General features: G+C 44.0%; 1 protein-coding gene across 1 annotated transcript in view; it reads right to left on the bottom strand.

The window, feature by feature from the left end:
- The window catches only part of HECA (hdc homolog, cell cycle regulator), an 85,859-nt gene that overhangs the window by 26,165 nt on the left and 32,785 nt on the right, over positions 1–26,909 (bottom strand). The window contains exon 2 of the mRNA XM_082252267.1: positions 15,704–16,744. Within this exon, the coding sequence (XP_082108393.1) occupies positions 15,704–16,744 (1,041 nt within the window). The remainder of the gene's footprint in view (positions 1–15,703; positions 16,745–26,909) is intronic.

The following is a 26,909-nucleotide window of genomic DNA, read 5'->3' as shown; positions in this document are numbered from 1 at the left end:
TGACGGGTTTACTATTCATTACTATAAGAAGTTAATGCGACACCTGAAGGAATTTATGAGGGATATGTTCAACGCATGGGGGGCAGAGAATAGAATCCCTAAAGAAACCATACATGCACATATATCGGTAATCCCTAAGGAAGGGAAAGACCCTACCTCGTGCAAAAGTTACAGACCAATTTCCCTGTTGAACACTGACTTTAAAATTTTCACAAAGATTTTGGCAGTCAGACTACAGAAATACCTGACAAAGTTGATCCATTTGGACCAGGTCGGATTTGTCCCAACCCGTGAGGCAAGGGACAACACGACCAAGCTATTGAGCTTATTACATATAACACACCAAAATAAAATACCAACAGTCTTGCTTAATACCGACGCAGAGAAAGCGTTCGACAGGGTCAGGTGGGAGTATATGTTCACGGTCCTTCGCTATATAGGGATAGGGGAGAAAATGTTAAAATGGATAACACAGAGCTATTCAGTCCCTTCTGCAAAAGTGAGGGTAAACGGAATTTTATCTACAGAGTTTTTAATTACAAACGGAACGAGACAGGGTTGCCCCCTGTCCCCGCTCCTGTTTGTATTATCACTGGAACCCTTCCTGTGCAGAATCCGAATGAACTCGGATATTTCGGGCATCAGCGTGGGAAAGGATCAGTATAAAATATCAGCGTATGCCGACGACGTCCTATTCTCGATCACGAATCCAATTATATCACTCCCCAACTTGTTACACGAGCTGGAGAGATACGGAACTCAATCTAATATGAAGATAAATTTCATTAAATCCGAAACAATGGGAATAGAACTTACAGGGACACTCCAACAACAGTTAAGGGCAAATTTTAAATTGAACTGGACTAAGACAGCCCTTAAATACTTGGGGACATCGATCACACCAAATATATCGCAATTGTTTAATCTGAACTTTATTCCCTTACTAAAATCTATAAAACTACTACTGCTAAGGTGGAGAGGAGGAATGCATTCATGGATGGGAAGGTGCAATATAATTAAAATGAGTGTTATACCAAAATTCCTGTACATTTTTCAGGCACTTCCCATACACATCCCACCTCGATACTTGATGCAGATTGAAACTATGATAATGAATTTCATCTGGAATTCAAAACGTCCGAGAGTAGGGAAAAAATATCTATTTAAAGCGAAAACAGATGGGGGGCTGGCAGTCCCGAACATAAAGAAATACTACCAAGCCATTCAACTGGGAAGAGTGATTGACTGGTGTCGACACAGAGAATATAAGCTCTGGCCAAACTTAGAGCAGGCACAATGTGAGATCTCGTTGAAAAGAGCCCCATGGTGTTATAAGATCCTACCAGTATCAATAAAGAAACATCCTATTATAGGAAACACGATCAAAACTTGTGCAAAAATATTTAAACAGGATAAATTAATACGGGAGAACTCCGTACTGTATCCAATACTAGGAAACCCCCACTTTGAGACAGGATATCAAGACAGGAAATTTAAGACCTTAGCAGATAGAGGAATTATACAAATATCTGACTTCCTAACAGAGACAGGTTGGGTAACGATGGAGGAATTAACAGACGTTTCAGGCCACTTCGGCCTAGATCTATGGCGGGCCTTTCAACTACGCCATTTTTTGGGAACATTGCAAGTCCCCTCCCAGGATGATAAAGAGGTAACACCTTATGAAAAATGATGCACCCAAAATGGAATTATGGAACATACTATATCTAAAATTTACTCTCTGCTAATGACATCAGTAGAACGGCGTAAACCTCCTTTTTTGAAGGAATGGGAGAGGGAAATGGGTATTGTCTTCTCACTAGAACGGGAAAATCAAATAATTAAGTCAGTATTCTCAACTTCAATTTGCGTTAGAATTCAAGAACTGAATTACAAAATTTATTCCAGATGGTATTACACCCCGGTTAAGATGAATAAAATTTCTATATTAAATACAGACTTGTGCTGGAGATGTGGGACAGAGAGAGGGACAATGCTCCATATATTCTGGGAATGTCCTAAACTAGAAAAGTTTTGGGAGCAGATTTGGAGGTCAATACAGGAAATTATGAAATGTCATATTCCCAAAGAACCTGCCCTCTTTCTGCTCCATACCCCCAGCATACCGATACAAAATTACAAAAAGTCCATTATACCACATCTGGTGAACGCTGCCAGGATATGTATCCCTCTTAAATGGAAAGAGACTGAACCACCTAACATAAACATGTGGTTAAGGAAAGTTGAGGAAATACACAACCTAGAAAAATTGGTCCTATCTGCTCATCAACAAACTGATAAATATGAGAAGAAATGGAAACAGTGGAAAGATTATGTTAATTCAGAAGAAAGGTAATTTCCAAGTACAGGACAAGAACTTGTGCGGAGAAGATAGATATATAATGAATAGGAGTGTAGAGACCTATGCACCATTTTTCTCCTTTTTTTTTTTTTTTTGGGGGGGACAGGGGGGAAAGGGGGAAAGAAGGAAAAGGAACGAAATGGGAGTTTTGGGTTCGGTAATAGATTGCCAAAGAAAGGCTAAGGTTCCTTAAAGGGAATAAATGGTTTGTAATTATAACCTTGAAAGCTAAAATGTAATGAATATACTGTATATGTAACTGAACTTAAAAAAATAAAGATATAATTTGAAAAAAAAAGATACAGAGAGGTGGAGTGAGGCCACCTGCTCACTTCAGTGGTACAGGCCCTGCTCTTCTCTGTTCTAGAAATGATGGGTCAGCCAGCCTAGGGCACAATCTACCAGTCATCTGGCCATAATTGACTGGCAGATCACGATCGGCGGCTTGCCGACCCTTGTTGTAGAAGAATATACTTTGTTCATATTTCATGTTTCAGGTTTACAACCACTTTAAAATCAACATTACAGGCCATCCCCACATCATGGGGTCCGGGTATGGCTCCCAAGGTTTTACTGAAGTTGCAGTGTTTATTAAAGTATTTAAAGGAGTTGTAAAGTCAGAAGGTTTTTTTATCCAAATGCATGAAGATAAAAAACCTGGGTGTAGCAGCCTCCCCAGCACCCCCTAATACTTACCTGAGCCCTATCTTTCTCCAGTGATGTCCACGAGTCCCTTGGCCGTCCGGGGCTCTCCCCCTTGACTGGCTGAGACCTAGCTGTGGCGCTATTGGCTTGCAGCTGTCGAAGTCAGTTAGCCAGGAGAGGGGGGGTGGGGCCGAATGGCAACTCCGTGGCTGAATGGACATGGACCTGCAGCTTGGCTCAGGTGCCCCCATAGCAAGCTGCTTGCTGTGGGGGTGCAAGTAACAGAAACGAGGGACCCAAGAAGAGGAGGATCCAGGCTGCCCTGTGCAAATCCACGGCACAGAGTAGGTAAGTTTAACAGGTTTGTTTTTTGTTTTTTAAACGAGACTTCATAATTACTTTAACCAGTTGCGGACCACCCGACACAGTTTAACTGCGGCAAGGTGGCTCGGCTGCGCGAACCAATGTAACTGTACGTCAGTCGCACGCAGAAGAGGAGGATCCAGGCTGCCCTGTGCAAAACCACGGCACAGAGTAGGTAAGTTTAACATGTTTGTTTTTTGTTTTTTAAACGAGACTTTATAATTACTTTAACCAGTTGCAGACCACCCGACACAGTTTAACTGCGGCAAGGTGACTCGGCTGCGCAAACCAATGTAACTGTACGTCGGTCGCACGCGGGGCATTCCCGCCCTCCCCGCAATGTTCTGATTCGGTTCAGAACTGATCAGTCATCAGGTCCAGGCCAATGTTTTTTTGGCCAGGACCTGGTGATAGGTTCTGACCAATTGCATAATTGCATAATGTCCTGTGCCTGTGTAATGTAAACACAGGCACAGAAAATTATACAATCTTCTCTCCTGGAGCCCTTTTCAGTTCCAGCGTGAGAGAAGAGAACATCAACTGTGAGTACACAAACACTACACTGACACCAGTAAACATAGGCACACATTAAACCCCCTGATCACCCCCAGTTAATCATTTCACTCCCTGTCACAGTGCACACTATATACAGTATACAGATAATTTACTGATCACTGTGTTAGTGTCACTAGTGACTTCAGTTAGTGTGAGAGACAGTTCGTGGTAGTTAGAGCCAGTCCCAGATAGGTTCGGGTGCCCGCCATATATCGCCTAATAAAAATTTAACCCCTGATCACCCCAGTTAATCCCTTCATTGCGCTGCCACAGTGTCACTATTATAGTGTCCAGATCTTTTTTCTGATCACTGTATTAGTGTCACAGGTGACATCAGTTAGCATTAACGTTAGTTAACATCAATACAGGAAAGCGTCAGATTGCCCACTGCATATTTAGTAATACATTTTAACCCTTTGATTGCCAGCGACACACACACACACCCTTTACTAGTATAGTGTCTGAACAGATCAATAGCTTTGATCGGATCAGAACTATACGAGCATCTCCAATAGTTTAGTATAGTGTTCCCAAAACGCAGCGTTAGCAGGATCAGCCCTGACACCTGCCAGCACCTACGTTTAGCCCCCTCCCCCAAGAAGTGCAGTATCAGCAGATTATGGTCACTTCCAATACACAGCACACAAAACCGCAGCGTTAGAGTCAGGCATGATCTCTGCTAGCATTAGCAGGTACATTTTTTTGGTAGCGGTTCAAACAGTCCTTGACAACCAAGTGCTTTTTTACCTGTGAGTCACACTAGGTACCTTTAAATTTATTGGCAAAAATGTCCAAATAGAGGTACACTAGTGAAGAGGCCTACACGATGCGGAGCATGACAGATGAGCGTGATGGGGAAGCCTCACTGTCAGAATCAGACTCAGTATTCAAACCTGTGGAGAGCAGCTACACCCTGACGGATAGCTCTGACGACAGAGTAATGGTCCCTGCTAAGGTCAGGTTTACCCGGCCCCTTTCTTCTGTTGTTAACGTGCAATAATCGCAGAGTTTTCGTATGCAGAGTGTCGCTCAACCTTCTGGTGAACTAGCAAGCACCAGCGGCCTAGTACATCCTGGTCATAGTCAAACCAGCACTGCAGTAACACTTGGTGACGTGGAGCGTCCCATAGGTGCAGTTCAAGCTGGTGCGGTGGCTAGCACAAGTATTGTCCAGCAGCCACCAAGAATTAGACAACAGGCTCGCAGTGCCCATAGTTTCCTTCCTGATGCGCTTGCAAATCCTGATTGGGAGCCCACCACTTATGCAGCGCCCATACTCTCCCCCCCCCCCCCCCCCAATTCACTGGCCAACCTTGGTTTTTTTTTGAGCCGTTTTTCATGGAAGATCTGTACATTCATCGCCGCAAATCCAAATTTGTTCCTTGCCAGAGAACTTGTATGGAAACGTATCACGGTTTCCGAATTTAAAACCTTCGAGGCCTATCCCTCATGGGCAATACTAAAAAGAGTAAGTTACGGTCATATTGGTCCACTGACCCAATTAATCATATGACCGTGTTCTCTGCTGCCATAGCCAGGACTAGCTACGAGCAAATCTTGCAGTTCATGCACTTCAGTAATGAACTTTGTCGCCTGCGGGGTGACCCTGGATATGACCGGCTCCACCTTTCTACGGTTTTCTCGGGCTTTCCCCTGTCCCACCGGGTAACCCAAGACTGCAGCCAGTGTTTCCATCAGCTGATTGGAGAAGAGAGTGGCTCCAATCATCTCTATGGCCTAAAATACGAGCAATTCATGACTTCGGTGTCGCCAGATATAAACAGCGCCATAGGGAAATTGGGAAAGCATCTTATCACACAAATCTTGGTGTGGTCAGATGCTTTAGGGCAGAGGAGAGATCTAAAGTCTAAAAGACCCCAATTTATTAAAAAAAAAAAAAAAAAGAAGAAAAAGGCAGAGTACCTGTCACTACTTATTGCTATCATAGGGGATATCTAAATTCCCTGTGAGAACAATAAAAATGATTGAAAAAAAAAAAAAAAAAAGTTAAAAAGGGAAGGTGTAAAAATAAAATAAAAAAGCAAAATAAATAGTATAAATATAAAAAAATTCAAGCACCCCGTCCCCGTGTTTATGCAAAATGACTCCTCTTTGGAAAAGTATACACCCTAAGCCATTTGCTGAGAGGCATGTTGAATCCATGGAATATTTTATATTTTGCCACAAGTTTCGGGAAAATTAAATATATTTTTTTTTCTTATACAAAAGTTTTCACCTAAATGATATATTGCTCAAACATGCCACGGCTATCGGCTATATGTGAAATGACACCCCAAAATACATACTGCTGCTTCTCCTGAGTACGGGGATATCACATGTGTGAGGCTTTTTGGCAGTCTAAGACTCCAAAAACCAATCACGCCTTCAGGCTTTCGAAGGGCGTAAATTGTTGATTTCAGTCCTCACTACCTATCACAGTTTCGGAGGCCATGAAATGCCAAGATAGCACAACCCCCCCCCCCCCCCCCAAAGAGTAGACACACCAAGGTATCCGATTAGAGGCATGGTGAGTATTTTGCGGCTCTCATTTGTTTTGGAAACTTAAGAAAGAGATTTCAATTTTCAAAACTTTGTAACAAAAAAGTGCACAATCTGCAAAATACTCAACATGCCTCTCAGCAAATAGCTTAGGGTGTCTACTTTCCGAATAAGGGGTAATTTGGGGGGTTTCATGCTATCATGGCCTCCGAAACTGATGATAGGTAGTGAGGAGTGAAATCAACAATTTACACCTTTAGAAAGCCTGAAGGCAGGGATTGGTTTTTGGGGTCCTGTACGCAGCTACACTGCAATAAAGTCTCACACATGGGGTATCGCCATACTCAGGAGAAGCAGCAGAATGTATTTTGGGGTGTAATTCTACATATACCCATGGCATGCGTGAGCAATATATCATTTCAATGACAACTTTGTGTAAAAAAAATAATAATTTTGTTATTTTTTTAAACACCTGTGACAAACAAAATCGAATATATTCAATAGGCTCAACACGCCTCTCAGGAAATTCCTTGGGATGTCTACTTTCCAAAAAAGGGGTAATTTGGTGGGGGTTTGTACTGCCCTGCCATTTTAGCAATTCAAGAAATGAGACAGGCAGTCAGAAAGTAAAAGCTGCATAAATTCCAGTATTTACACCATAGTTTTTTTATCAAAGACTTGTAGCTAAATACATTTTGGCCTAAATGTATGAAAAAAAAATGGATTTTTGTAAAATCTTACCGTAAAATCCTTTTCTCTTAGCTCATTGACAGACGTAGTCCTCGGTGATTCAACACCCTCGGGTTATGCTGCCCTCTACAGGAGTAGGACTAGACAGGAAAGAAAACGTTCTGGCCACACCCTAGGGGCAGTCCCAGAGGGTATATCCTCTCACTTCCTGCTCTAGCAAATCAGTTATGTCACAAAGCAGTGTTTAGAGAATTTAACCCAACCCAACTCAAAAACAGAGGGGCGGGTACTACGTTTGTCAATGAGCTAAGAGAAAAGGATTTTACGGTAAGATTTTACAAAAATCCATTTTTCTCTATCGCTCATTGACAGACGTAGTCCTCGGTGATTCAACACCCTCGGGACGTCCCAAAGCAGTACCACAAATGAGGGGTGGGAAAATGGAAATCAAATCCAATCTAGAAGGCCCAACCGGTGCCAACTAGAAGTTTACAATGCTCATCCTCAATGATGAGACTCAACAGAAATTTTTCAACAGAAAAAAACCCCCGAGGTAGACCACCGGTCTCCTCAAATTGCGGCCTGCAAAACCTTGCGGCCAAATGAGGCATCCGCCGATGCCATCACATCAATCTTATAAAATTTTGGAAAAGTATGTATCGACGACCAGGTGGCCGCCTTACATACCTGGACCACTGACGCCTGATGGCGATAGGCCCAGGAAGCTCGAGTGAAGTGCGCCCTAACAGGGAACGGAGGATTCCGACCCTTAATAGAATAAGCCTGTACCACCGTCTGACTGATCCATGTAGATATGGTCACGGCAGACACAGGCAACCCCCTTCAAGGGCTATCCGTGATCACAAAAAGTGAGTCCGTCTTACGAAAACCACTTTAGGAAGGAAGGATGGATTCGGAAGAAGAACCACCTTATCCCTATGAACCACCAGATCTGGGGAACGACAGGATAATGCGGCCAGTTCTGACACCCTGCGCACAGAAGTAATGGCCACCAAGAAGGCCACCTTCTGGGATAATGTAAGCAAGGGAATCTCCCTAATATCTTCAAAGAGAAGTTTCTGAAGAACCGACCACACTAAATTAAGATCCCAGGCAGTAAGGGTGCGCGCACTGGCGGAGCCAGATGTCGCACCCCCTGGATGAAATTCCGCACCAAGGAATGATTAGCCAAAGGTTTCTTGAAAGAAGATTGCTAACGCCGAAAACCTGACCCTTGATCGTGCTCAAGGATAGTTTCTGCTCAACCCCTTGTTGCAGACAGACCAAAATTCGGGTCACCGAATAGGTATGTGGGGGAAATCCAATAGATTCATACCATGCAATATAAGACTTCCATGTGCTGGAAGTCGCTTTCCTTGCTTTAACTGGAGGTAGGAATAACTGAAGCTGACACTCCCTTGTCCTTCAGTACCTGGGTCTCAATGGCCAGGCCATTAAGCCAGCGACTGTAAAGCAAGATGGAAGATCGGTCCCCGAGAACGCAAATCCTCCCTGAGAGGAAGTCTCCAAGGAGCGTCCGCGACTAGCCTCACCAAGTCGGCGTACCAGGCTCGACGAGGTCAGTCCGGAATTTCCAGAATAACTGGAATTCCCTCCACCTCTATCCTGCGAAGAAGTTCCCGCAGCAACTTGAGAGGATGGAAGGCATGCCGTAGCTGATACTGCCCCTACGGGGCGATCAGCGTTTCTGCTGCGTCCGCTAGAGGATCGCGGCGCGAGCTACAAACCTCCGCACCTTCCTGTTAAGCAAAGGTGCCAACAGATTCACATCCGGGATGTCCCAATGAAGGGACAGCTAGTGAAAAACCTCTGGATGAAGAGGCCATATGCGATTGGATCCGAATCGGGCTGCTCTAGAGCTGCTCGATCCAGTAAATTAGACAAAATCTGATCGCTCTCAGTTCCGATACCCTTATTGGTAATCTGGATACTATCGGAAGAAATGACTTCCCCTGGTTGAGCATCGGAGACTTCCTGGTCCGCTCGCTCAACCGGATCCGATTGTCCCGGGAATCGGAATTCTGATTCCATTAAAAAAGAATCTCCTTCAGGAGAATTCGGGTATGAGACTGGGTATACGGTACTGCCTCTAAGAAGGCCACCATCAGTCCCAGCCAATTGACGGACAGCAACATCCGAATCGTTGACTGAACCTTCTGGAGTTTCTCCGCAAGGAGAAACTCTCTTGCCCAGGATGTATCCAACCTTAGGTCCAGATAGTTCAGTCTCCTGGTGGGAACCAGGGATGATCTTTGGGAAAGCGAAAAAACGTTGATGTCCTGCGATGATGGGGATATAAAGATAGGCCTCCTAAATGTCTATGGACGCCAGGAAATCCCCTGATGCAGGGAGGCCACCACTGTACGGATGGACTCTATTTCTTCCCAAGTCCAGATTTGGACGCACCTTGCCCTCTTTCCTGGGCATTGTGAATAGGTTTGAATAGAACCCCTGAAACCGTTCAATGTTAGAAGGGAAGAATTGCACCGGTGGAAGTGATCGAAACTCGATCCTGTGTCCTCCAGAAACCGGTGAAGACATCCCCCCCACCCCAGAGATGGGTAGGGGCGCATCAGGCTGTATCTTCAGGTTTGGCTGAGCCGGACTTTTTGTTTAGCCGACCAGCGCCCTTTGAAACCCCAATAAAGGGGCTTTGGAGGGTTTCGCCTTATCGCCCGCCCTCGCGGAACGAACAACTCTATGAGCAGAAAAGGAAGGTCCTCGTTAGTTACGAGGTCCTTTTATCCTAACAGTCTGTGGCAAGACAGCAGGTGGTACCGTCTATCCTATAAAGAGGAATTCCTCAACGGATAGCACCTAGCCATGCGTTTGGAAATAACAGGGGTTCGTTTCAAAACGACCCCATTTGGGTAAAGGAAAATCCTTTGCCCTTTTGGTAGGCTAACAAGTACCAAAAAGGAATCTCAGTCTCAGCTACCTCTGCCGGTGTAACCTCAAGACTAAAGGTTTCCCGGACGGACACAACTAGTGCATCCACCACTCTTGTGCTATGGCGGAGGCAGAAACGTGCTCCTCACTGCTGAGGTCGCTTCTTGACCCCCGTCCCTGACAGGCCACCTCCACCCGGGATACCAAAGACTCCAAAACTGCCGATAATGCATTAAAAACAAGTGGGGTACTGGAGGGTCCTGCGGCCACCTTGAGGGGATCAGGTGGGGATACCTATGCGGCAGGGTCAATGATTATACAAGACACTTGCCAGCGACAAAAAATGACAAAGTAAAAAACTTTTTTTTTTTTTTCTTTTTTTTTTGTGTCCCCCCAGTCGCAACAGCGCCCCTCAGTGTTACCTGCCTTTTTGGACCCCAGAGAGAGAGAGAGAGAGAGAGAGAGACCCCAAGGCTCATCCCTGATGCACAGAAGTTTTCATCAACTTGCTCAGTGCTTGTCTTGTTACAGACAGGAAGTCTTTGGCCCTATTTCCTGGGTAAAGGAGGCGGCTCCGCCCCTTAACATGCCTGCCGGCGCCTCCCCCTGGCTCCATGAGGTGTTTGAGTCACCTCAAACATGGCCGCCCCCATGCTGGAGACACGAGGCTACACCAAAATGGCGGCCTTGTGCGATCTACCAGACAATGGCGGCGGGCCTGCACAGAATAGCGGCATGTCTGCAGAAGGATCTCGGCCTCACAACCCTTCACCCTCATGGTGGTCAGCGTGGTCGGCGGTACCGGACCCTGGCGGGCCGTATGCGGTCCGTGGCCGTTGGGAGGCATCTGCTTAGCTGGAGGAATGATCTGGAATGCAGTATACATGTATAGACATCGCCCTGTGGCTACTGACAGGTAGGATACCTTATACTATCACAGTAAAGTTCTAGTACTGCCACTGACTACAATCATTTTCACATTTTTACAATTAGATTGTCAGCTCCCAAACCAAGCCTCCTGGCTTCTTGTACACAAAAATCACACTCAATTAGGGGGATCTGTGACATGTTATAGGATAGAGGGGAACCCATCCTTACCATTACAGAGAGGGGCCCGCGTTCACCACAAGACCCGTCAGGGGGAAAGGGGGAACATACTACTCACCATACCGGAACCAGGCGGGCGCCAACTCCTGACAGTACCCCTCTCCACCGAGGTAGGAGGGCTGTCGACCAATACGGACGCCGTGACTCATGGTCTTTGGCGTTTCAGCGAGACGTTTAACTCGCAGGGTCAGTCCCCGTCCAGTGGGACTATGTCGCGGCCGACCCAGCGCGGAGCTATGGCCTGCACGCGCTCGTAGGCTGAACTGGGGTGACCACTGGATCTCAACATCCAGCCCGTCGCCCAGTTCAGCTTTCTTGCTTGAAGATCTCACAGGAACACTGGAGAAAAAAAGCTGTCTAAAAAATCTTTTCTAAGAAAAAAATCCTGCCAGGACCGAAGATCCCAGCAAGGTATCTAGGTCCTTACTCCTAACTAGACAGAAAAAAACTGATTTGCTAGAGTAGGAAGTGAGAGGATGTACCCTCTGGGACTGCCCCTAGGGTGTGGCCAGAACGTTTTCTTTCCCGTCTAGTCCTACTCCTGTAGAGGGCAGCATAACCCGAGGGTGTTGAATCACCGAGGACTACGTCTGTCAATGAGCGATAGAGAAATGAGTTTATTGGATATTTTTTGTAAGAAAAAGCAGAAAAAGTAGATTTTTTTCTCAAACCTTTCAGACTTTTTTCGTTTATATCGCAAAAAATAAAACCAGCAGGAGGTGATCAAATACCACCAAAGAAAGCTCTATTTGTGGGAAAAAAGGACAAACATTTAGTTTGGGTGCAGCATTGCATGACTGCGCAATTACCAGTTCAAGTCACGCAGTGCCAAATTGCAAAAAATGACCTGGTCATTAAGGAGGTAAAACCTTCTGGTCCAGAAGTGGCTAAATAAAATAATAAACTAGCTAAGCCAATTTCTCTGTGAAGAAGAAGTCTATTGCTTTCAGACACTACCAAAAAGCTAAGGACTCATGGAGTGGGGTAGGATCATAAAGAAGGTGCCCCAGGGGGGCATGCACTTAAAAGCTTGCCAATGTCAAATAATCTGAAGGTATATGCCTATATCCTATGGAATATGAATATGTTGCCTATGTCCTGAACTGTACAATTTCTCAGTGGGAGGGTAGAGATTCAGGAGAGTGACTAGGTGTTCAGGGAGCTGCACATCAAGTCAAGACCTGCTGTATGATAGTGAATGGCAGTCTCAGGTTGGACCCCCCTCCAGGCCACACCCCCAGCATATTTCACTTTGCTCACCGGAGCTTACTCATGGGGACTTGAGTGAGACGATGGGCACAGGACTTCATTCTCATACAACTTGAGCGGCTCACACACATTTTTTTGTTCGCAGGGTAGAGATATATCCTATTTAAATATCTGCTTTTACTAGTCTGTGTAAAAAGTGATTTCCTTTTAAAAAAAAGTCATGCAGAATAATCTTTAATTATTCGAAAATGTATGATCTGGCCGCAGAAAAGTCTGAGTGGAGAAAAGACAGTAAAGGCACAAAATTTGTTTCCTGCAATCCCAAGTAGCATGAGCATTCACATGACAAATGGATACTATGTCTATTTTCATTTTTACTGTAAAGTAAGTTGTCTCACATTATCAAAGACGTTTCTCAGAATACCTTATGATTATTTATAGGATGCACAATGCACTGTATTATACAGTACGTTAAAAGCATTAGTAAAAACAAGTAAGAAGTGCTGTGCTATATATAAACTGTGTTATAAAGTGACATATATCAAAATAAAAAATATATATCAAACAAATGTGTATCATATGAATTATATCCAAGTTCACCAACTAAACAGTGTACATGAATAAACATAATAAAGAAACAGTCCATGTGTGACATAAAAAAAACTTCACTATTGATAGAAGAAAAACCTTGTTATTCCAATCAAGAGAACACCCTGGTGTGTGAGCCGCCACCGATAAGGGATTTAGAAGTGCTTTCCAGATTGTATGGACTCAAATGCTATCAATACCGAGTCAAACAGGCATGTACCCCAGATGATGCCTTTTGAGACTAAACATATCGGGTTGAGGCTCATCTAATCACTGCGTGCCAATACGGAGTTATGCTGGGTTATAATATTATGACTGCTTAAATCCTGCTTGATGTAAGTGCAATATCTCTTTTTTTAATAAATATTACCTAAACGGTTTCCCATTTTGTGGAGATCTTCTTTATTTTTTTTTATGATCACTGACATACTAAATGAGAGAAAAGGTTTCTTCTTTATTGATCTGGAATCGGATGTTGGATCTATCACACAGCACTAAATGTGGGAGAGCTTATTCTCCTGATGCCTATTTGACTCAGTGGTGATAGCATTTGAGTCCATACAATCGGGTAAGCTCTTCGAAATCCCTTATCGGTGGCAGTTCACACACCAGGGTGTTCGATTGGAAAAACAAGGTTTATCTTCTATCAACAATGAAATTCAATACACTTGTTTGGACAATTCTTCACCATAAGACCCCGTTCACACTGGGGCGCGTGGGTCGCCTGCCATAGAGCAGCACAGGACCCGTTCTAATAGGAGCGACACAAGTCGCTCCGACTTAGTGAAAGGGTCCGGAGCTTCTTTGGGGCGACCTGGAGCGACCTGCATTGACTTCAATGATATGAAGTCCGTGCCGGCTGCTCCGAGGTCGTGGTGCGAGCTGCGCACGGCGACTTCACAGGTCGCCCCGGCAAGTCGGGTCGCCCCAGTGTGAACGGGGTCTTATGAACTTTTTTTGATGTCACGCATGGACTGTTACTTTAGGTTTATTCATGCAGACCAGGGGTGGGGAACCTGCGGCCCGCACGATCGTTACGTCCAGCCCGCACGATCGTTACATCCGCCCCCCTCCCCGTGCCGCTGTGTCAGAAGGAGCCGATGGCTCCGTCCTGACACTGTGAGTCTCCAAAAAGGGTGGACCCAAGGTGCAGAGCAGTGCACCTCAAGCCCACCCATTTGTGTGACAATAGCGAATGAAAATTCACTATTGTCTCACGGATCCTCCTCCTCCGTGGCCAATGCCATTGGCCGAGGAGGAGGCGGGACACGGGAGGACTCGAAGAGACGCGGGGACTGAAGAGAGGAAGCCGCCGCTACAACAGGTAAGTCAAGTGCACTGGTCTGGGGGGCTTGGCACGCTGTTCACTCTGCATTATAAGGGGGCACAATGATCTCTGAATTGTGGTCAGTCTGCATTGAAAGGGGGCACTCTTTGGTCAGTCTGCATTGTAAGGGGGCATGATTTGGTCAGTCTGCATTGTAAGGGGGCACGCTGTGGTCAGTCTGCATTGTAAGGGAGCACGCTTTGGTCAGTCTGCATTGTAAGGGGGCACGATTTGGTCAGTCTGCATTGTAAGGGGGCACGCTGTGGTCAGTCTGCATTGTAAGGGGGCACGCTGTGGTCAGTCTGCATTGTAAGGGGGCACGCTGTGGTCAGTCTGCATTGTAAGGGGGCACGCTGTGGTCAGTCTGCATTGTAAGGGGGCACGCTGTGGTCAGTCTGCATTGTAAGGGGGCACGCTGTGGTCAGTCTGCATTGTAAGGGGGCACGATTTGGTCAGTCTGCATTGTAAGGGGGAACGCTGTGGTCAGTCTGCATTGTAAGGGGGCACGATTTGGTCAGTCTGCATTGTAAGGGGGCACGCTGTGGTCAGTCTGCATTGTAAGGGGGCACGCTGTGGTCAGTCTGCATTGTAAGGGGGCACGCTGTGGTCAGTCTGCATTGTAAGGGGGCACGCTGTGGTCAGTCTGCATTGTAAGGGGGCACGCTGTGGTCAGTCTGCATTGTAAGGGGGCACGCTGTGGTCAGTCTGCATTGAAAGGGGACACGCTGTGGTCAGTCTGCATTGAAAGGGGACACGCTGTGGTCACTTTGCATTGAAAGGGGGCACGCTGTGGTCAAATATAACAGGCTAATTTTTAAGTTGATCATTTTGTACGGCCCCCGAATGATGTTACAAAAATCCAAATGGCCCTTGGCAGAAAAAAGGTTCCCCACCCCTGATGTAGATGGTTTAGTTGGTGAACTTGGATATGTTTTATATGATACACATTTGTTTGATATAGAGGTTTAATTTTAATATATGTAACTTTATAACACAGTTTATATATAGCGCAGCACTTTTTACTATTGCACAATTGTATGTCAAATTGTAGTGCTTGCAGCTACTTTATTTTAAAGTCAGTAGCACAGTATTGGTTTTAGAGAAACATGTTAAAAGCATTCACAAGGAAAGGTCCACAATGACCCAACAGGAATTATCACAGTGAGGGTACTTTGTAAACAAATTAGGTTACCAATCCTCCTATTTACAATATTCCAGAAGGAATGAATACTAGGACCTATAGACATCCATGCCCCAGTCTCTGTGTGTATCAAACATTTACCTACCTCATCCAATGGGGCTCATATCTAGAGAAAGACAGGTAGAAAACTACAGCTTTGCAGTAGTCACTACAACTGGTCAGAAGTTATGAGGACAAAGCACAAAAAAAATCAAATGCATTTTCTCTTTAATATGACTTTTTAGCTTAGTGTACTAAAATGTTTTACCTTGAAGATGACAAGGTACATCATAGTCAATCTCATCATGCCTAGAAGGGCTGAGAAATAATGTCCCATCCACCAGTGGGAACTGCTCAAATACAGGCAGCACTCGGTGACACAATGCACAGTTGACTACATTTCTATGACTGGCACTGAGGGCGGACAAAATAAATTTCCGTAGGTCCTCCCCCTGTCCAACCTGTGCATCATCCTCCATACGTACATGGAAAGTATTTAGTTTATGCCGTGGTATGTGAGCTAATAATTCTGAAAGGTCAAGTCTCCGGAGAAACTGCACTGGTGCATCAGAACGCCCAGATCTGTGAGCTTGCAATACAGGAACACTGTAGTCAAAGTGGGTGCTCCTGAGCACTCCTCCAGAGGCTATATTTTTCTTATGAGGCTCCAAATGAATTGCATTCTTTAAAAATTCTCCTAAATATCTAGAACTACGAGGAACATTGAAGTGAGAAGGAGAAAGGATAGGGTAGCCAGCAGGAGGAGACTGGCCAGGAGAAACACAAGGAGAACGCAGACCATGTGATCCTCCACTGTTACCCTTTTCTTGGGAGTTCTGTCTATCCACTGAATGTCTTCGAGGAGGGTCAAAGGTCAATCCTTTTTGGAGCTTTGTTGAAGCACGGCACTTTTTTGCATCATCAGACGATTCTGATACAGATCGGCCCATTGGCTTTTCAGAGCCAGATTTTTTCTTCTTGTCATCTTGCATTCGTTTTACCTGATACCAGTCTGTATCCTTCTTCAAGTGACCCTGACCACAACGACACGAACAAAACCGGAAAGCCAAATCATATCCTTTTTTAGTCCACATGTTCTGACGGCACTGCTTTTCATTCCAACTTCGTGCTCTACCTATACAGTTGAACTGGACAAGTATGCTGCTTTCCCATTCATAAAAGCACTGCAGATGCATCCAAGTACTATATGGACAGTGTTCATTGTTACAGATGACTTTCTGATAGTCGTCCTTCTCCAGATCAATAGGTCTGCCTACACTACAAATCAAAGGTGTAGCACAAGCAGCTTCTGAAAAAAAAGGAGAACACAAAACACTAAATATTAGAGAATGCAAAAAGGTGTATTGCTTGTGTCAGGAAATACATTAGCAGCCGTTTCCTGAGGAATTCTGCATAAATATGCAAACAAGCTAAAATGCAAAATTGATCTTTACTTGCTTTTAGAATCACTACGGACTTTCTAAAGAAGAGAGACTCTGTTATGTACTAAAATGCTTTTAGCCAAGGACATACCTGTAATAATAAAAAAAAATAAAGTGTGGAAACTCTGTGGTCCCCTGCAGCTCTCACAGGTTTCTTCCTCTGAACTCGTGTCACAAAGGGTACAGTAATGACCTGAAGTCAGAGGGAGGAACCTGTGAAATCTGGTACCCAGAAAAGGGCACTCCTTGAAGTGTCTTTGTCCCAGCGTACCAGTACTCAATGGAGCAGCACTAGGCGGTTTGGTCAGCAGGAGTAAAAAGTATTCAAAGCCTCTTCATTACCAGTAAGTCCTTTGCTGAGAGGTTTTTAGTAAAATTACAGGATTTCTTTACTGCCTTTGCGTGTCAGGTATAGACTGGCAGTTTTGATTCATTTATATTTTTCTCTTCTCAATATGCAAAACAGGTAACACAAACAAAATTCTCAATTGCAATAAATAGCAAACACTCTAAAATCAAACTGCCATGACCAAGCATTAAAGCAGTAATAAAACACAAAAAAATTATTATACTGCAGCTTACTAATTCTTAGATAAGGTTGCTGCAGTTGAAAATGAACATTGATTTGAAAAAAAAAAAAAAAATCAAACAAATTTTCTTGAAACAAAGTTTTTTTAACACAATGTTACTGGTGTATGGACAGATTTAGACAGGAAGTGTGTTACTGGCTAAATCACCAGGTAAAAATAAAGAGAAAAAAAAAAAAGCTAAAAAATAGGAAAACTAATACAGCTTCCACAATTAAGGATCAGTAGGTTGTAATATATAACATTTTTGTTTTTGGGTTTAATACCACATTAAGACTACATTAACGTTTATATATTATATATTTTACATGTTAGTCCAAATTTTAGTTACCACATGTGGTATAATCAGGTTGTAAATAGTTCTACTTGGTGTGTCAGTAGGGATGTAACGATATCGAAGATATCGCGATATCGTATCGTCGTGGTCGTGTCTCGATATCGTCGTGGTTGAGTTACAATATTAAAAGGACAGGTGTCCGTCAAAAAGCAAGAGGAATAAACACAGTCCCGCGGAACAAATCATTGTTAACTACATAGACCAGAGTTTAAGGATTTTTTTTACTGTTTTTTTTTTCTTGCAATGTAGATATTTTGAGCTTTCTGATGAAAAACGTGAACATAAGCTAAATGATAGGTAAGTGTTTTTTTTAAAGGCTTTTTGACTGACTATTTTATTTAAGTTTAAGTTATGTTCCTAAATTAGTTTTAAAAGGCTGCCTTTATTTGCCTTGCACATTTAAACCTGACTTAACTTGATCTTTGTTTGCACTTAAAGGGAATTGCCTATTGTTTGTTTACAATTGTTCTAGCTGCTTCTTAACTTGAACATTGCACAGAAGAATCAGTTATGCAACCAAATATTACTATACAGAATATTGATGTTCCCGACTACAACTTGCACTTTAAAAGCACTATGTGATCAGTGTTTTATGTTGTCATGGATCCATAAATACAACAATAAATTGCCTGTTGACTGGCAAAAGCAGAATAAATGTCGGTATTTTTTCGCTATTATCATCACAAACACTATCATGAGCTATTTAACAATACCATGAGCTTTTCCACAATATCACAAATATCGTACCGTGAGGTCAATATCAAAATTGTATCGTACCGTGAGATTTTGATATCGTTACATCCCTATGTGTCAGAGGTCTAAAGAAATAGAAAGCCTGAACCTTTGGTGCCGGTTCACATTAGTGCGATCACAGAGATCGCATGTAATTCGGAGCGCACTGCTCCTAAATTACATGCGATCTCTGTGCGGTGCAAATTTCAGCCATACAGTTTGTATGGCTGAATTCGCATCGCTAACGCACTAAACACACACATGACCCTTTTTTTAATCCGCAGCAGAATCGGATTGCATGGTGGTTCACACTAGTGCGATACGATACTGTGCAAACTTGCACATCGCACTGATATATGCGATCTCAACTAGGGGGGGGGTCGTTAACTTTTAATTGACACCCCTGCGTATCACATATGGCAGTGTGAACTGCCAGGGATGCGGATGCGATGCAGGAACACGCTGTATATTCGCAGCGTTCCCGCATCGCACAAAAGTAAACCGGGACTTAGGCCTGTTGCACACAAGAGTTTTTACTGATTTGAAATGAGATGCATTGTTGTCTATGGGACATTGCACATCAGTAATACAGCGTTGAGTACAGAGCAGAAAAACAAAAAACAGAAAACGTTACATTTAAAGCGGTAGTATACTCAGTACATGCATATCTGAAAATGCAATCACCAGCAGTACCATGTAATGTTCAATCAAATATCAAGAAAGCAATGGATTATCGGTTTTCCTTACATTTATATTTCCTTTCGTTCTGCTGGGGGTTTTGTGAGGTTGTGCGCCGCCATCCTTGGTGTGGGTTCTGTCTTCTTATTGGTGCGGTATTTCCGCCCACAGTATGTCTATTGTCTGTAGACGCTGAAACCAAGCCTCGTTTTGGTTTCACTAACCATTTGGACAGCCAATAGGAGGCTGTCCACTATCGCCCAATAAGAGTCTGTCAACTATTTCCCTTATGCACAATAGCTCTCCTCCCTTCTCCACGATCTAATAATGGAGGTGAGCTGCCAGCTGCATATGTAGTTATATTACTGTATACATACACTATCAAACCACCTAATTGTATGTGGGGGAAGGTCAGAATCTCGCGTGAGCACGGGGCTGACGTCCAGCAGAGGAAATGACGCAGCCCCGGCATAGACCCTGCATTATTCCGGCAAGATCATTAGCTTGCCGGAAAATCAGGGTACACTGAGCATGCGCGAGTGACGTCATTGAGCAGAACGATGTAAATAGAAAGAGAACAGCTAAAGTCACAGCAAGGAGAAAAGGTTAGTAATGGAATACGGACACAGTTGATTTATATTATGCAAAGTAGTGAAAATGAGTATACTACCGCTTTAAGTGCAGTAATTTACTTGACTATTTACTTGTTTATTGTTTACGCGAGTATAATTAGTATAATACAATACTGGCAATGAAGAAGAATTTTTACTCGTTCATACGCTTGCATACCTTTACTCACCTATACTCAACATTACTTAGGTCTTTTACACACAATTTTTGGCCCCTTGCACATAGGCATCACAAGTAAACATCAGCAAATCATGGTGTGCAAGGGGCCTTAAATCTGAAAAGTTCAAGAATTTGATAAAAAACATAAAACAAAAATCCAAGTTAGACTTAGAGCCCATTCACATTGAGGCGACATGACTTCGGGGGGTGACCCGTGAAGTCGCGTGCACTGCGACTTCGGCGCGACTTGCAGAGACTTCACATAATGGAAGTCTATGCAAGTCGCTCCGAGGTCGCCCCAAAGTAGTACAGGACCCTTTTTCTAAGTCGGAGCGACTTGCGCCGCTCCTATTAGAACGGGTCCTGTACTACTCAATGGACCGCGACATACTGCGACTTGTCAGGCTGACAAGTCGCCTGACAAGTCGCGCTAATGTGAATGGGCTCTTACCTGTAACTTGTTTTGTTTTCCAAGAGTCTTTCAGGACAGCACCTGAGAGATGGCTCCTCCCACTTGAAAACAAGAAACACCACTTCCGCCAAACTTTAAAAAGGAGGCTTCCCCCCACAGCTTTTCAGTTGTAGTAGAGTACCTCCGGCCCAGGCCGGAACACATAATCACAATATGGTTAATTATGATTAAAAAAAAATCACAAGGGTCGCTGCTGTCCTGAAAGACTCTTGGAAAACAAAGTTACCAGTAAATCTAACTTGGATTTTCCCTTAACGTCTTTAAGGACAGCACCTGAGAGGATAAACAAGACTTACCAACTAAGGAGGGACAACAGCCTGAAGGACCTTTCCGCCAAAAGCCTGATCCCCTGCTGACAGAAGGTACAGTCTGTAATGACGGACAAACGTTAAATAACTTGACCACGTAGACACCTTACAAATTCGATCTGGGGGCACCAGCTTTTTCTGCCTATGTAAACAAGAGCTCTAGTAGAGTGTCCTGGGATTCCCAGCGGGGGAGAAAATTCCATCTGGGAGTAAGCCTCCAAAATAGCTGATTTAAGCCACCTAGCAAAATGACCCTTTAGATGCCTGGTGGCCATTTTTGTTGCCTGAAAAAAAAGCAAACAGTGTGCGAAGACCTAAAGTCCCGTGTTACCTCCAGGTAACGTAATAGAATTCTTCTTACATCTAGATTGTGAGAAAGTCTCTCCTTAACCCCTGAAAGGTTAGAACAAAAAGTGGGCAGGATAATATCCTGTGACTGGTTTTGAACTGACGCTACCTTTGACAAAATCTGGATTCGTTTTGAGTATAATCCTATCTGTGTAGATGGACAAGAAAAGAAAGGCTCCTTAACTGTGCATGCAGTTCAATTATTCTTCTTGCAAATGAAATTGCAACTAAAATTACCATCTTGAGGTTAAGATTCCTCAAAGTAGATTCTAAATGTTCAAAAGGCTCCTTTGTGAAGGCTTGTGGAACCACTGACAAATCCCACTTAGGAAAACATTTAGCAGGTGCTGGTCTGGAACAATCAAGAGCACTAAAAAAAAAAAAAAAAATCTTGCGACCAAGGCTTCTGAAGAAATTGGTATCTCCAGGAATACTCCTAAGACGGTGACTTGCACCTTAAGAGTACTAACTGGCAGACCTTTGACTGCACCATACTGTAGGAATTCCAACACGGACACATTATCTTCCAAGGTTTGATTTTTCGAATGACACCAGGCAGTACTGTATAGACTTTCCAAATCTTAGCGCTAATAGCTCTAGTTACTTTCTTCCTACAAGAAAGCAAAGTGGCTATTAGAGGTTCTGAGAATCCCTTACTCTTTAATAGCTGCTCCACAGATACCAGGCAGTGAGGCTTAGCCTGGCTACATTCGGGTGGCATACTGGGTCTTGAAGTAGAAAATCCTGTTTGAGAGGAAGCTGTCAGAATGGTTTGACTGCAATTTGTAGAATGGTGGAGAACCAGGCTCTTTTTGGCCAGAACGGAGTAATCACAATTACGGACACTCTTTTCTGTATCTTCCTTAATACCAATGGAATTAGCTGAAAAGGGAAAAAAAAACATAATTCATGTGAAAGTTCAATGGAAGTACTAAGGCATCTATCCCTAGAGAACCATCATCTTGGCGAAGAGAAAAGAATCTAGGGAGCTGTGCTTTTTCTCTTGATGCAAACAGGTCTATCTGTGGATGCCCCCAAGTCCTGGCGATTAATGCAAAGATTTCTGGATTCAAGCTCCACTCTGCTGAATTTGCTGGCTGCTCAAAAAACTTTGGAGATGCCTGAAAAGGAGCCTTGCCTATTGAATGGTTGCCATTGTTTCAGGTAAAAGGTACCTAGGGCTGACATAACTTGACTGACATCTCCTGATTTGCCTGTAGCATAACTACTTCATTCTAGACTTTGTTTTTCTTCTCTTGTGGAAGGAAGATTCTTTGCTCTACTGAATTTATCTGGTAATTCAGAAACTGTACTAGCTGAGCTGGAGTGAAGTTTGACTTTTGAGGGTTCACAATCCAACCCAGGGTTTCCAAGTGACTGCGGGCCTTGCCCAGGTCTCCTTGCAATCATTCCCTGAAGGAAGCAAAGAAGAGGAGGTCGTCCAGATATGGGATTACAGAGACTCCTTGAAGGCGGAGAGGAGCAAGGGCTTCTGCCATTACCTTTGTAAAAAATCAGTAGGGTGGATAAAAGGCCAAAAAGGAGGGCTTTTAATTGTAGATGCAGGACTTCCTTCCTCATATCCACTGCCAACCTCAGGAATTTTTGGGGGCTACAGGAATTTGTAGGTAAGCATCTCTTAAATCGATGCCATGAAGCATCCTTTGGTTAACAGATTCCTGACAGTGAAGATCAAATCCATACAAAATCGTCTGTATAGGACTAACCTGTTCAGCGGCTTTAAGTTGAGGATGAGACGAAAACTCCTGGATGGCTTCCTTATGAGAAACATTTGGAAACAGATTCCCTGATGCCGTACCTCTGGTGATACTTGACTCACAACCTCCTGTCACATCAGGTCCTTTAACAGGTCCTTCATAGCCAGGGCTTTTATTGTCTATTTTGGAAGGTTTGTGACAAAATATCTTTCTGGAGGAGGATCTGAAATTTCTATTTTTATCCCCGGGACAGCATGGCTAGAATATACTGATTTTCTGTCCCGTTTGCGCAGTGGGGGAGGAATTTTCGAAGTCTTCCTCCCACTGGCAACGAGTCGTGATTGCGTTTTCTTGATTGATGCAGGAGGATGGAAAATGACACTTCCTTTGCGCTGACCAATTCTCTCTTTTCCCCTGGGGTTTGCTATCTTGTTCCTTAACCCTTTGAAGTCGAAAAAGTCATTTAGCTGGTTGTTTTTTTCTTTTTAATAGGTAATGAATATTTTTTGTCGGCTGTCCTGTCTAGAACCGAGTCATAGATCCCCCATAAATGGAATTCCACAAAGTTTGCTTTTGGATGCTGCATCCCCTGGCCAGGTCTTCAACCACAGAGCTCTTCTGGCCAAGTTAGCTAGGGCTGCAGATCTTGCTGTCATACTTACGGATTCTGCTTATGCATCTGCAATGTAGGCTACAGCCATTGACAGAGTCAAAAAAGAATCAAGGATCTCCTGTTTGGGTGAATCTGCGAGAATATGGGCTTTGAGTTGATTTATCTAATACTCCTGATTTCTAGATACGCAAGTAGTCGCCATAGCTGGTTTAAGATTGCCCATGATGGATGGCTAAGCTTTTTTAAGTTGTTGATCCATCCTTATGTCCATTTGATCTTTTAGTATTCCCATGTCACATAGTTACATAATCCTCAAATGCCAGGTCAGTTTATCTGGAAACTTGGGAAAAGGCTGCATCGAGCTTAGGTAATTTATTCCAAAAGTGCCTCTGGGTCTTCATCAAAAGGAAAACGCCTCTTATTGGCCTTTGAGAAGATAAGCTTTCTCTTTGGTTCTGCCCATTCTTTTATAATGGCCACAGATATAACTGAATGTACTGGAAAGGTGCGACCTTTAGGCTCATTCAGACCTGCATACATCCGATCATGCAGAGATAATTCTTTTTTTCCCTTCTCCTAAGCCCAAAGTAACAAACTGCCTTTAACAAACCATCAACTTGATCTAAAGACAACTTGTATTTAGAGGGCACATCTTTTATCTCTTCCTTCTCGTCTTCCTCTGAAACATCTTTGAAATGAGAGACGGAATATCCCTCTTGGGTAAGAGGACCTACTTCACCCTCCACCGCAGGGATTAACTGTGAGCCATGAGAGGATTGTGAGATAGATGGTTGACTTCAGGATGGGTTTGTTAGCAAAGAAAGAGTGAAAGGATTGAATGGTAGCATCCAGCTTATTTAACAGATGCGATCAAGTAACTGCATGCAATAGAAGCTTCTTCTTTAACCAGGGAGTTACATGCCTGACATAGTGTTTTCTTCCAACCCTCAGGTAACTTTGCTTTACATGAAGGGCATTCCTTATTACCGCCAGGTCAGAGCTCTTAGCCTGCCATAATGAAAAAAAAAAACACAAGACAAACCATCCCAGTGAGTCCACCCATTTCTCATCAGGGTCACCACAGGTGCACAGGAAGCATAAACAAAATTTCAGGTGCCCAGACAGGCCCCAGCCACCAGGGAGGAAAAAGAGAGAAGGAGAGAGAGAGAGAGACAGTAATCAGGCCAAGGTGACCAATCCACCCCTTACCTGGGCCTTGCTGGTGCCTGTGCCTCCCCCACTGGCTGCCGCAACCGTGCTCTCCATAGCAGTGTTGCAGTGTCCACATGTGGCTAGGAACGCCAGTTCCGAACTCCAATATTGCCGCTGCGCCGGACCGGAACCAGAAATAGGCATCCGCTCCTCCCTTCACCCACTGTGTCTTTTCCAGCGGAAGGGACACCGTGCGCCTGCTCATGAGCGCCGCCACTTGCCGGATACCTCACTTCCGGCCAAGCGAGGCACCAGCACATTTAGACCGGCGGGTGGGAACAGGAAAAAGAAGTGTTCACCGCCGGCCTCCGCCGCCTAGGACTGGCGTACATGAGCAGTACAGGCTGTCTTCAAGCACCGAAGAGGGAGAAGGAGCCCATCCAACATTCAGTGCGTGCGGTATGGGACGAACAGACTCTCTTTAAGAAAAAAACAAGTATGGTGGAGCAGGAAGCCTGGTCTCTCAGGACAGCACCTAAGAGCTCCTGATTCCCCACTAGGTGTTCCTCGGCTGGATGAAACACAAAAACTGATGAGCTGTGGGGAGAAGCCTCCTTTTAAAGTTTGGTGGAAGTCGTGTTTCTTGTTGGCAAGTGGGAGGAGCCATCTCTCAGGTGCTGTCCTGAAAGAAGTTAAGGGGAATTAATAGTGGTAGAAGGCCTATATATATATATATATATATATATATATATATATATATATATATATATATATATATATATATATATATATATACACACACACACAGTAAGAAAGCGAGGCCAGAACACATTGGCCTCATAAAAGACGACAAAGGACATTTGGCCACAGAGGACAAGGAAAAGGCGGTAGTGTTAAATAATTTCTTCTCTTCAGTCTTCACAAAAGAATTGGGGGGCTACACTAACCCAGCTTGTAAGGCCAAACTAAAAACACACCTCAGGAAGTACTGCCATGGCTAACAGAAGATAGACTTAGAACTAAACTAGAGAAACTTAACATAAATAAATCACCAGGACCGGATGGCTTGCACCCGAGGGTTCTTAAAGAGCTCAGCCAGGTGATTGCCAGACCATTATTCTTGATCTTTAAGGAAAGTTTACAGACGGGTATGGTGCCAGCTGATTGGAAAAAAAGCCAACATGGTACCAATATTTAAAAAAGGGCAGAGATATATCCTGGGTAACTATAGGCCGGTCAGCCTAACATCAGTAGTCTGCAAGATTTTGGAGGGGATGTTAAGGGACCACATACAAGACTTTAGTAATGAAAAAAATGGTATTAGTAGTAATCAGCATGGATTCATGAAAAATCGTTCTTGCCAAACCAATCTATTAACCTTCTATGATGAAGTGAGCTGCCACCTTGATAAAGGTAAGCCTGTGGATGTGGTGTATCTGGACTTTGCAAAAGCGTCTGACACTGTTCCCCACAAACGCTTACTGTTCAAACTAAGGAAGGTAGGTATGGACCATAAGGTGAGTACTTGGATAGAGAACTGGCTCTAGGGGATAATGCAAAGGGTGGCGATTAATGGGGAGTACTCGGATTGGGCGGGATTGGAAAGTGGGGTCCCCCAGGGTTCTGTCCTGGGACCAATCCTGTTTAATTTATTCATAAATGATCTAGAGGAGGGGATATCTAGTACAATCTCAGTATTTGCGGATGATACTAAACTAAGCATGCCAATATCTTCTATGCAGGATGTGGAAACCTTACAAGCGGACCTAAACAAAATAATGGGGTTGGCAACTACTTGGCAGATGAGGTTTAATGTTGAAAAATGTAAGGTAATGCACTTGGGTGCCAGAAACCAGAAAGCAAGCTACTCACTAGGGGGGGGAACCTCTGGGTGAATCTAAGATTGAAAAGGACCTGGGGGTACTAGTGGACAACAGGCTTGACAGTTGGCATGCAATGCCAGGCCGCTGCAAGCAAAGCCAACAAAATACTGGCATGTATAAAAAAGGGGATTCGCTCCAGAAATAAAGAGATTATTCTCCCACTCTACAAGACTCTGGTCCGGTCACATCTGGAGTATGCTGTCCCGTTCTGGGCACCGGTCCTCAGGAAGGATGTGCTGGAACTGGAGAGAGTCCAGAGAAGGGCAACAAAAATAATTAGGGGAATGGAGGACATCAGCTATGAGGAAAGACTACAAGCACTGAACTTATTCTCTCTGGAGAAGAGACGATTGAGGGGGGATATGATATCAAATGTACAAATACTGTACTGGCGACCCTAGCATAAGGGACAAAC

The sequence above is a fragment of the Pelophylax lessonae genome (genome assembly GCF_965119305.1).
Source record: "Pelophylax lessonae genome assembly, chromosome: 3".
Lineage (NCBI taxonomy): Eukaryota > Metazoa > Chordata > Amphibia > Anura > Ranidae > Pelophylax > Pelophylax lessonae.
The sequence above is the reverse complement of the archived record's forward strand: the minus strand, read 5'-3'. Positions and strand labels throughout refer to the sequence as shown.